This window comes from Oryzias melastigma, linkage group LG17 (genome assembly GCF_002922805.2).
Source record: "Oryzias melastigma strain HK-1 linkage group LG17, ASM292280v2, whole genome shotgun sequence".
NCBI lineage: Eukaryota > Metazoa > Chordata > Actinopteri > Beloniformes > Adrianichthyidae > Oryzias > Oryzias melastigma.
Genome location: NC_050528.1, coordinates 14,973,107 through 14,984,627, shown reverse-complemented (window position 1 = coordinate 14,984,627; position 11,521 = coordinate 14,973,107). Strand labels below are relative to the sequence as shown.

Below are 11,521 nucleotides of genomic sequence, written 5' to 3'. Positions count from 1 at the left end.
GTGCCAGGCCACAAGCTCCCTACTCCGTTCTGATGCACCCCGTCTTTTTTTCTTCGACTTACCTGGAATCTGGCTCAAAACTGTACGACTGCACAGCTCCAATTTTGCTCGCCATTTTTGCGTACTAGTAATGTGAGGTAGGCTGTGTGAGGGGCTGTAAGCTAGTGGGAGAGAGTGCAAACAAAGGAAAATTGAGAAATGGGGGCAGGCTTACTCCGCGCCAACAATCAGCAGCAACGGCCATAACTCAGAGGTGAATTTCTAATGAGCTCCTGCCGCGCTGCAGAAACTATGTCCCAGAAAATGTCAGTTTGTATAATCATAATATAAAGATCACTGGGATTGTTTTAAAATAGATCAATGATCGGAGTGGGAGTAATATATCATGTCATCATCAGTTTAGTCTACAAAAATCCACAAAACTATAACCAAAACAATAAAATGAAATATGATACAGAAAAAGTAAAAAAAAAAAATCAGTTTTGTTCTTTTAAAAAGGGAAATGTAAATTGATCTAAAATCATAACATACATATTTAGAGTCTCATTTCTTGTCATTTTGATTATGGCCTATAAATAATGTATCAGTTTTTTATTCCCACTTTTTCCTGCAGGCTCACATGGGGGTTGCTGGAGCCTATCCCAACACTCCATGGCAAATGCAGAGTACAAGCGCATAAACACCAAAGGGACAATTTATGAAGCATGTTTTTGGACATTAGGAGGAAGCTGGAGTGGGCAAAAACAAACCCAGGTATTCATTGGGAGAATATACAAATTCCACACAGAAAGGACCCAACTAGGATTTGAACCGGAACCTTGTTTTTTTTTTTAAGGTAAACTTGCACACACTTAAGGAAAATCCAAAAAGTATCTCTAAAGATGAAAATATCACATCAGACCAATCAAAATGATGTCAGGAAATGATGTTAACATCTATGCTGTTTGTGCTCAGTTGGTCCTCCTTTAACATACTGTGACACTGCAAAGCTGGAATGGAAGCCCAGGTTGCTTTGATAGCAGCCTCCAGGTCATCTCCATCGCTGGAGCTGGTGTCTCACCTTCCTCTTGACAAAAGCCAATAGATTTTCTTTCAGGTTGAGTTCAGGGGAATCTACTGGCTAATCCAGCACAGTAACTCTGCAGACATTCAACCATCTTTTAGTATCTTTGAAAGTGTATACAAGTGCTAAGTCATGCTGGAAAAGGAATTCAGCACCTCCACACAGATTGTCACCAGTGGATTCAATGGAAATGGGATTTTCCAATATTGTTTCAAATATAAATTTATCTAATTTTGAATAGAAATCAATTAATTATTACACATTTAAAACCTGATCTTCAATAACTGTGGAAACATCACACTAGACTTCAAGAAATATGGGATTCTGTACCACTCTAGTCAAGGAGAATTTACTTTAGAGGTGCGGCTGTGGAGCAGCGGTAGGGCAGTTGACTCCTGATCAGAATACTGTAGGTTCAATTCCTGGTTTGCCCCGCCTATGTGTTATAGGGCAAGACACTGAACCCAGAAATTCCCTTCAGTGCAAGGTTGGCACCAGTGTATTTGGCAGTGGAGCCAACACCAGTGTGTGACTCTAAGGTAGTAAAATGCTGCAGAAGTACATACCATTTACCATTTTTATTTGAAAATATGGAGCTAAAATGGAGCTTTGGGTTGGTTCTTTTTCAATCTAGTCTGGGTAAAGTCTTTGTTCTTTTCTGAACTTATCAAAACAGTGGCGACAATGCTGCTGTGGAGGCAGATCCGAGTCCTAACTGATACTAACTAGTCTGTTAACCAGATCGTAGAACCCTGAACAAGCTGTCCGTAAACATTCATCATTTCATCTTTGTAATGTGAATAAAGCAGAACAATAAAAACTTGGTTTTGACAGGTGATTTATTTGGTCTAAGAGTAAAAATATCTAAATGCAAAAACATTTGATTATGTCTGTTTAAATAGTTTCATTTCTGTGGAAAATATAATTGGGTTTCAGGTTTGGATTCTAACTAGTTAGTATTTACTTTGTTAGATTTACCCAAAAATAATGTTAAAATAATGGATTATGAAAAGAAGTATTTGTAAATTGTACTTTAAACTTTACTTAAATAAATTTGACCCCTTCTACTATGTTCTTTTGAATTTTACAGTTTATTGTACCCATCAGGATAAGCCTTGATATTTCCAAAAATACTTTAAAAATATATAAACAGCATATAATATAGAACGAGTCTATATAATAAGTACATTACAGAGTACATATTATGTGTATAATATGCACAATAGAATAGAATAGAATAGAATAGAATAGAATAGAATAGAATAGAATAGAATAGAATAGAATAGAATAGAATAGAATAGAAAGGGGAAATTACCTTTTTACCATGGCTCCTTTAAAAACAGCAGATAGATAATAAATAACATTAAAAATACACTTAAAATAGTTACTTAATAGTAATCATACCAATATATTATTTAGCAACCTATCTAAAATAGTGTGTATAATAGAGTTTATAATGACTGTACTTATTTACAGATATTTGCTGACTTTATCCGAGTCCCTTTTTGGATTATTTTTTAAAATTTTGATTGATCATTTCTTTTACATGGCACAAAAAAAGACGTTTTTTTAAATTAATGATTTTTAAAAACAATGTCAGATGAAGCAAACCTTCAAGCTCCACTACTTTGATCTAAATTCTAGTTTCTTGTGCAACAAAACCATTTCAAAATGTTCTTTTTTGGACTCACAGTATAAGGTTTTTAAATATTTCTTTTTTTTGGTTAATTCATTAAGTTCTCAATGGTTAAGTAATATATAATATATAATCTATAACTTGGCACATCCCCCCATCTGGTTTTCTCACTTATACCTTTTGATGATCATGTGGATGCTGGAGCCTTTACTGTCAGGTGAAGGTGCCGTACACACTGGACAGTTCAGCTGTCCATCGCAGGGCCACACAAAGATAGACCCAGTCGGGATTTGAACCAGGGACTTCCCCTCTGAGGTGTTATAAAGTAGTTTTTTTTCTAAGCTCTTGCTCCACTACCTTAAGTTATTTTAGGAATTATTTACTTGGTTATAACAACATTCCAACGTAAAGTACTCTTACTTGAAAGCAATTTTTGGAAACTTCATCCACTTCTGGCTAACACAAAAAACGACTTTTAAACCAATGGATTTCAAGTTTTACATAATTAGTGGCAAATATTGATCAAAACAAAACACATACATTATATCTGTAAATGTAGCAAGACACCAATCCACCCTTGAGATTGACAAAGTCTATCATGGACACATCACTGCATTTTGGAAAAACTCCCAACAAAAACATGCAAATAAAGGAAGGAGTATGGGACATAGATCAGATACATTTCTCATGTAGCAGTTTGGAGAGTTTTGTTTAAAGTGATGAAAACCCATTTTAGTCTATTCTGAGAGTGAAGAGCTGTTGTGTTTTATTTGTTCCGTTTTGAGCGGCACAGCCTGAGAATGTCGCTCACAGCAGCCTGTGGGAATGCTCATTGCATCACTGATGAGGAATCTGAAGCGATGCTGCTCTCCTTGTAGGGAGGCACGTTCACATCCTCACGCCTGGAAAACAGAGAAGTGGAAGGCCTGGCCTGCTGAGCATCGGCAGCGGGACGCGTGCTTCCGAGGCGGAACAGGACAAAATGTTCCGGGGACCACTCCTCCCTGATTCTTTCACCCTTCACTGGTCTGGAGCACAAGAAAATCAGTGGAGAAACACATATTACTATTATGATTCTCTGAGGACAAAAGGAGTTATTAAAAACAAACCATAAACTGCTTTTCATTGTTTCTCCTTTGCTTTTTTAGATACTTTTCTCATTTTTGTTTTATTTTTAAAATTGTATTTTTGGTTGTGAGTTTATGTTTGAATCCTCATCCAGCTTATCTCAATCAGAGACCAAACTACTAAAATACACTTGAGTGAAGCAATAACAGCAAACAAAACCCATCAAGTGGGCAGAATGAATTATTACTGAGTCCTTTCCGACTGTGAAAAATGCAGCTAAATGTTTTCACCATGAGTCAGGCTTTTAGTACGTCTTGGTAAAGAATAAGTCAGTCAACGCAACAACAGCTGCTGTTGGAGAGCAGGAGGGCTGGGTCAGTTTAAGGTTGTTTTTAGAGCCTTTCTCAACAGCTGTCTTTCATTGATTCACAGGAGTTGGATGTTTTAAGGTTCGGGTCAAACATATTGTGCAGAAAACTCTATTAAAATTTAGTTGCTCATCTCTATAAAGTGTGAAAAATATGCTAATTTTGGGAGAGTTTGGGACTTTTCTGAGGTGTGAAGATTAACCCTTTAACACCTGAGATGTAATCGGTGATTCTTAGATAACACACTTTTTAACATATGGAAACTTTACAAGCGATAAAGCAAGTAACGTAATTCCATCAGATTCTGAAGCAGAGAAAAGCCGCTTTTCTCTGCTTCAGAATCTGAGAGATTACATTGATTGCTTTAACACTTGAATTGCTGTAAGTCAAATAACTTTTTTTTTCTTATATACTGTACATAATAGGAATATGCTGCAAATCTGTTTTTTAGGGTGTTTAGGATCATTAATGTACATTTTTTTGTTTACATTTTTCTTGCATGATGAAAGCAATAAAAATAAATCATTGGAGACTGCACTGCAAAAACAAATTCTCTAGAAAAACAATTTGAAAAAAATCCTAGAATTTGAGCAATTTTCTTTTAAATTAGCAGAAATTATTATTTTAAGTAAAAATTCAAGTCACTAAGACATGTTTTCTTAAACTATTAATTTGCTATTGAAAAGCTTCTTTGATAAGATTATTTTTTTCTTACAAGACATACAACAAGATATTTTTCTTGAAACAAAAAGTCAGTGTTTGTAGTATAGAGAACTCTGAGTGAAACTTTAGCCTCGACTTAATTTCATTTTATAGAAAAGAACATTAAAAATCATAACAAAAGAGAAATCTCACCTTTATAACACAACAAAATAAAGAAGTCATATTTTAAAATTGATGCATGTATTTATCAACATTATCTTAAATACTGATTGAAAATAAGTAACTTCTGGTAACATTTTACAAACAGGAGGTTAAAAAAATTACAGAATGAAGAACCAAAATAATGAAGGTGTGCACTAAAGTTAAAGGAGTGAAATTAGGGAACAAAGAAACATTGAAACAATTATCAAATGTCTTGTTTCATTAGATACTTAGCTATCTTAAAAAAACTTAAAAAAAAAATCTATTTAACTCTAGATCACTTTCACTATAAAAAGTTGCATCATTGATTTATCTGTGTAATTTTTACTTGGTATAATATAATATACCCAATAAAAAGTATTTTTCATAAAAATATATTAAAAATATGACAACTCATGATAAATTAGAGTAGTTATTTTTTATTTTCAACTGTGATATATGCAACAAAATGGAAAATAAAAGCAAAGGAAGATTCTAAAACGTGCTTGAAAATTACTGAAAAATTAGGAATTTGAGAAAAAAATCCTTAAAAACAATAATAATGATACTGGAGATTTGTCCTTTGGTCCTCCCAGTCCTGGGACATGTTAGATTTTATCAAGAGACCCATGACGTTCAGAAAAATAAAACATATTCAAAATCTTGAGAATCCTTTTGTTCAAGTTGAAACCAGCCGGGGATAGTGCTCTATAGTTAAGTGAACAATACAGAAAAAAAAGAGCTCACACAGACAGCAGAGGGCGCTGCAGGCCTCGTGTGAGGTCCAACTGTCCTCCATCAGACACATTCTTGTGTTTTAAAACCAAAACTGTGTTGCTTTGATTGAGAAAGTTCTGTTCCAGGATACAAGACTAAGAAACTGTTGAACAAAAACGGAAATTATTTTGTACCCTGACAGTCATGATAGAGCAGGCTTTTAAAAAGTTTGTCTTAAAAACCATGATCTGAGACAGAATGGCTTTGAGGTGGTCACAACACTCCCGTTGATCCAAACAAAAACCTCAGGAGTGAATTCCTTTGACTTGATGATTCAATCACCTCTTCCTCCTTCTTTTTTCCAATGTAAACATAAATGCTGATGATATTTTGGTCAAAAAGGCACACTGGAATAACACAAAAACCCACTGCGACTTCAGTTATAAAAAGTTTGATCAATTTGTTTGAATTCTGATATAAAATAGAGAAATTCAATGAAGAAAAAAAAATTGTCCACATTAAATCTGCATTCACATGAAATGTTGCATATTATTCACTGTAAACTTCTTGTGTGAACAAGAAAATAACAAAAGTAGGTATCTTATGCAGAAGAACAAACTACTGTTTTGATCCCAGAAACCACTAAATCTGTTCTTTATGTTTGGCCCTTAAGGCTCTGAAGGTCAAGTAGCCACAGGTACACAACAGCTTATTGTGTAATTTAAGCAATCACAATTAGTAAATCATACATAGAGCTCTGAAAAGGTCCAAAAAGAAAGTATCCATTGGCTCCAGGAAGCCAAAATCCCGTAGACTTCAATAGAGAAATAAACAGCTATTAGTCACTCATTCTATTTGTCAAAGTAACCATTCTGGCTCTGATACCTTTTTTTAACATAAACTTGATAATCCTAATTTATTGTCTTGATATTTTTTCAAAAATGCAAGTTATTTAAGTTATGAACTGACCAATCAGGACCTCTCAATAAAAGTATGTGGTCTCACATTAAACGTCCAAAATACTTGACAGATTTTGTGTTGCCCGCTTTCAAATGGTAGTAATGTGGATTTCTAAGAGCTGCCATAGAAATGACGACTCTGACTGACTCGAATCAGTCCCAGCTTACTGACGCCGTCTGGCTCCAACGTGTATCGCGGAACAACGGCGACTGAATTCATTTCATTTGGTTGGAGCCAAAGTAAGTTGTTTTCCACAGTATGTTTGATGTCACAATTAGTCCAGTTAGCCATTATTTTTGGTACTTTGCTGAAGTAGGCGGAGTCAGAAATGCTTGTGTGTAATTATTTATGTTTGTGTTAGATTTTGTGAAGTCCATTGATTAAAGAAAATTAAAAGCTTTAATAAATATTTCTTAAAAAGTGGGTGACTTTTCTTGAGGCACAAAGACAGTCATCTTTGTCCCACTAAGAGGCGCTATTGTGCTGTTCTAATGACATTTGACTGTTCGAGTGGAAATAAAGTGTTTAACAATGCTTTCATATTTGCACGAAATAGGTAGTTTTTCAGGTTCCACAAAAGTAAGACTGTTCCCTGTCTCAAACTGAACTTTTTTGATTATTTTACATTAATGTGAATATTGTAATTTTAGTAATGTGTAACTACAAATACATTAGAAAAAAAATATTTTTGTCATATTTTTGTGGGGTTGCCTGCACTCCACCTGTTGCTGCAGTTAATCACCCATGTCACAGACACATGAATTAATAAGTTTCAACATTTCACAATTGAAAAACAAGTAAAAAAAATGTTTATATCTAATTTCAAAAATTTCTCCTAAAGTGTAAGAGATCTACGCCTAAAGGTCACATGTGTTCTCTGAAGGTGGCTTAGAAATTGACACAAAGAGCTCCGGAGTCTTCATAACAGAAGAGACATTCCTCTGTCCTTTGAAGCAGCTTTTCACACGGTGGCCCCTCTCCCCCATTAGTGAGTTCTAGAGACGTACAGCTGAGCACAATCAAAGCAAATTGTTCCTTGTTCATTGGGTCTCTCATGGGGGCACGCAGTCCCAGAACTCATGGCAGACGCACTGACAGAAGCCGTAGACAATGATCATGACGAGGCTGGAGGGAACCAAGCTCACCAGCAGCATGCCAGCTGTTGTCCTCTGCAGGATCAGCAGGTAAACCCCCATGGGGAGCGAGCTGAAGTACAGGAGCCCCAGCACCCACACCAGAACCCGGGCTGAGGTCTGGCACAGGAGGGAAGCACAGTTCCACAAAGTCCACCGCTGTGTGACGGATGCAATGGAGTCCAGGCTGGAGGAGGGGCGTCCGTGGTCTGGTACTGCTGAGGCAGGCGGCGGTTCCATGATTGTGATGACCACAAAATTAGGGGAACTACGGAGGGTAGAGTACGAGGAGGAAGAAGAAGAGGATATAGATGAATGGTAAATCAAAGACGGGCTCAGGGACGTCAGGCGTCTCGGACTGAGGAGAAGTTCTGTCGTTGTGTCCTGGTGGGAGTTCCTCTGATTCCTCCTGTGGAGAGCCAGGGTTGCTACCAGGTTGCAGTCATCTGGCAGGCCGCTCACAGACTCTCCCTGCAGCGTGGTGATGCAGCGGCAGAACGGACAAACCAAAGCATTAGGGGGCGACTCTCCCAGGTCCAGGATCTTGATGAGACATTTGGAACAGAGACGGTGGCAGCAGTCCAGCACCTTTGGCCTGCGACTCCCCAAGTTGTACATGCAGTAGCAGATCTTACACTCCAGCTCCTCTGCACCGTGAATATAAGCACTGCTGCTCTCCTCTGAGGTCTGAAAGTCAAGCATCATTTTCCTTGCTTGCTCTTTACCCCCAGATCAACAGAGAAATCCATCCAAGATCATGGATTTAGGGTTTAAACAGAGGGGGACAGCCATCTTCTCATGGAGGAAGGTCCGCTTCCTTGAAGCTTCGGCCTCATCATGTCCACTCAGGCTCCTTCACTTTCCTGCCGGAGCAGTCGGGGTTGCCCTGCTTCATTTGGGGCAAAAAGCCTTTCAAAGGTCGCACAACAAAAAGAGAGAGAAAATGAAAGGCTGAGAGAGAGGAGGAGATAACTGTTAACACAGCAAACAGGGCCCAAAGGACAACAAAGCAGAGCCTGTAACAAACCCAGGCTGGAATTTTCGAGTCTGATCTTTTGTTGCTCTGTGAAATTCAGTCCAATTAGTGGCCAGCAAGCACAGTCTTCTATACACACAAATTTTTTTTTTTCTTTTGCAAGAAAACATAAATGAGAGTGTATTTGTGTGCTTTGCATGCATCTGTGCTTCAGTGCACATATGTTGAATTGTGTAGGTTGCATCGTACAAATTTGTGAATCACATTTTTTTCCCTTTTGCCAGTAGTTTGATGAAACTTAGCTCAACTCTTTTAGAGATCAAAGAAATATTTACAGCTCATATGAAAGAATAAACTTTGAGTTTTCGATTTAATCTAAATTGACTATTAAACTATTAATAAAATAAAATGCAACAGGTCTTTTCATGTCATGGTGGTCATACTCAATAAATATTGTGATATTACATTGATCCATTAATCAACAACCTATTATGGGGTCAAAGGTTTGCTGGAACAATCCAGATTTTTAACTTGTCACATAACTGAACAAAATGATGGCAAAGATTTAATCTTTTGTCAGAGTAGATTGTTATTAGACTTAGTTTATCTTCTTATCTTTTCTTATCTTCTGCTGCACAACAGTGTCTGGTTGTTGTCAAGACGCAAAGTATAGACTTACAATGACATGGATAGATTAGGAAAAAGTGTTCTCTACTCCAGTGTTGTCATGTTTGTATTTGATAGTAAGGGGGAAAAGGATACCAGCACACCAAAAGTGACAATGATGGAAACATGTCATCGTGGTGAGTGGGTTCCAAGACAATCCAACATTTACATTTTAAGGCTGAGAACTTGTCCCGTTTGGAGAGGACTCCTGCTGAAGTGTGCGATTCAACAAAAAAGAAATACTGCGCAAAAACCCCCAGACCGCCCCAGCAGCCAAGTCTCAGCTCGACATCGCATCGCGTTTCTGTGACAATGCGTTGGACCATAGTCTGCTTTTTGTAAAAAGGAAACTAAACCAAGAAAAACAACGAAAACAGATTGATTTTTTTTTGGTCTGTCAACTTTCAGCGTGGGTCATGGCCCCCATCTCCCAGATTGTTGGTGTCCTCGGAGACTTGCTTGAAGTGTACTCTCTGCGATGTTGACGTCGCTCATTGCAGGGTGTTCACGGATCGCATTCGTCCATGCCTCCTGATGGTTGTTACTTCTTGTTTTGAGAATTTGACGTAATCTGCTTCTTTTGAGAGTCCACCTACCGCTCAGTGCCGCCATGGTTTTGAAATAGATAGAGACTGAGACTGCCGGCCTGTGACTCCACAGCCAATGATTCGTCGTGTTCTTTGCAACACAACCGATTACGTCTCTTTACTGGAACGCGGGGATCACGTCCCGTTCTCCTCCTGTTGCATTAGGACTTCGAACTACTGTATAAGCTGTATTAGCAGGACAATCAGTGTTACTACCATAAAAAGGACAAGAAAATCTGTTGCTTCTAAACATCGAAAGGGGTTAAAAAATAACAGACGTGAACAGAGAGGAGAGATGAAAGGTAGAGCGGCCCCATTTGGTTAAATGTTCCCTGATTCAGAATTTTACAAACAGAGCAGCAGTTAGGCCTACTACTGATTTGTTACAAGAAAAAAGACTAATTGATAGAGTTTTATTGCTGGACGTCATCCTTGAGCCTGCATCATGTCAGAGGAAAGAGTTAAGAAACTGGAAAAGTTCTGCCATCACTGTGGAAAATCAAAATCAACATAATGAAAATGGGTATCGCTCTCTCTGGTGAAGAATCAGGACCGCAGTTTGTTGCTCTGATAACTTTATTCCTCTTCTTTGTCCACAAAGTCACCGCCAAACTAACACACAAATAAATAACTTAGATACACATTTTGCTATGAGAAATTACATGAACAAAAAATAAAAACAACAGCAACACAGTCTAACAAAAGCTATCTGTTACAAACAGGCAGACAGCTGGTTCCACGTGCAGCAGGTTTATTAATAGTCCACAGAGTAAGCAGGGTCAGACAGGCAGAGGTCATACACGGGCATGGGATCATCCGAGACGAGCGAGAAGAGGAGTCAGAGTCCAGGCGAGGGTCAGGGGCAGGCGGCAGGCAAACAGAGTAGCAGGGTCGGAGGCAGAAGATCAGGTCAGGAGTAAACGCTCAGAAATGCAGGCAGGGTGGCACAAACAAAGCTTCGCGGGGAGTGGAGTGTGGAGCCAGACTTTAGGCTAAGGAGGTGATGGGGAACAGCTGCGCTGATGAGTCCAGGTAATGGCAGGTGGTGAGCTCAGAACTCTGGTGAGCGCTCCCTCTGGTGACTGGAGACGGTAGCAGCAGGTTGCTCCATGACACTATCCCCCTCGGAAGTTTACAAAATAAAATACATAAATATGCAAAATAAAAATTGAAACAAACAAATTAAGAACAAATTCTGACACTTTTATTGTGGCTGTTAAAATGAGGATTCCCATGAAATGTAAGTGATCATCTGAAAATGTAACAACTACTGAGAATAATTAAGTGTTGAATATTGATATCTGTTTCCTTGCTTGTTGTCATTGTTGATAATTATGGTGAGAAATCACATGTCTTCACATTCAGGAGAATCATTATTAATAATGCATAACTAAAGGTAAACTGAGCAAACTGTTGTTAAATGGTAGTCCTTCATATGAGTCAGTACCCATGAAGTATCCCTCTGTTTCTAAAAGGTCTGTGACCCCTGCTATTGACCCTTTTC

The 11,521-nt window shown here is 38.1% G+C and overlaps 2 protein-coding genes and 1 long non-coding RNA gene across 3 annotated transcripts in view; all 3 read right to left on the bottom strand.

Annotated features, from left to right (window-relative positions):
• The window catches only part of LOC112144307 (tripartite motif-containing protein 16-like), a gene marked incomplete in the record, with an annotated part of 1,074,856 nt that overhangs the window by 706,740 nt on the left and 356,595 nt on the right, over window positions 1–11,521 (bottom strand).
• The window catches only part of LOC112144402, a 32,214-nt gene continuing 23,328 nt past the window's right edge, over window positions 2,636–11,521 (bottom strand). Inside the window, exon 3 of the long non-coding RNA XR_002918883.2 lies at window positions 2,636–3,727. This is a non-coding gene — a long non-coding RNA (uncharacterized LOC112144402). The remainder of the gene's footprint in view (window positions 3,728–11,521) is intronic.
• rnf182 (ring finger protein 182) lies at window positions 7,510–8,920 on the bottom strand. The gene has a single exon (XM_024268896.2). It carries the CDS (start codon window positions 8,491–8,493, stop codon window positions 7,708–7,710), a length of 786 nt encoding a protein of 261 aa, XP_024124664.1. The 5' UTR covers window positions 8,494–8,920; the 3' UTR covers window positions 7,510–7,707.

Excerpts from the sequence above, each read along its gene's own strand:
- rnf182 (XM_024268896.2), bottom strand. The coding sequence starts at position 8,493 with ATGATGCTTGACTTTCAGACCTCAGAGGAGAGCAGCAGTGCTTATATT.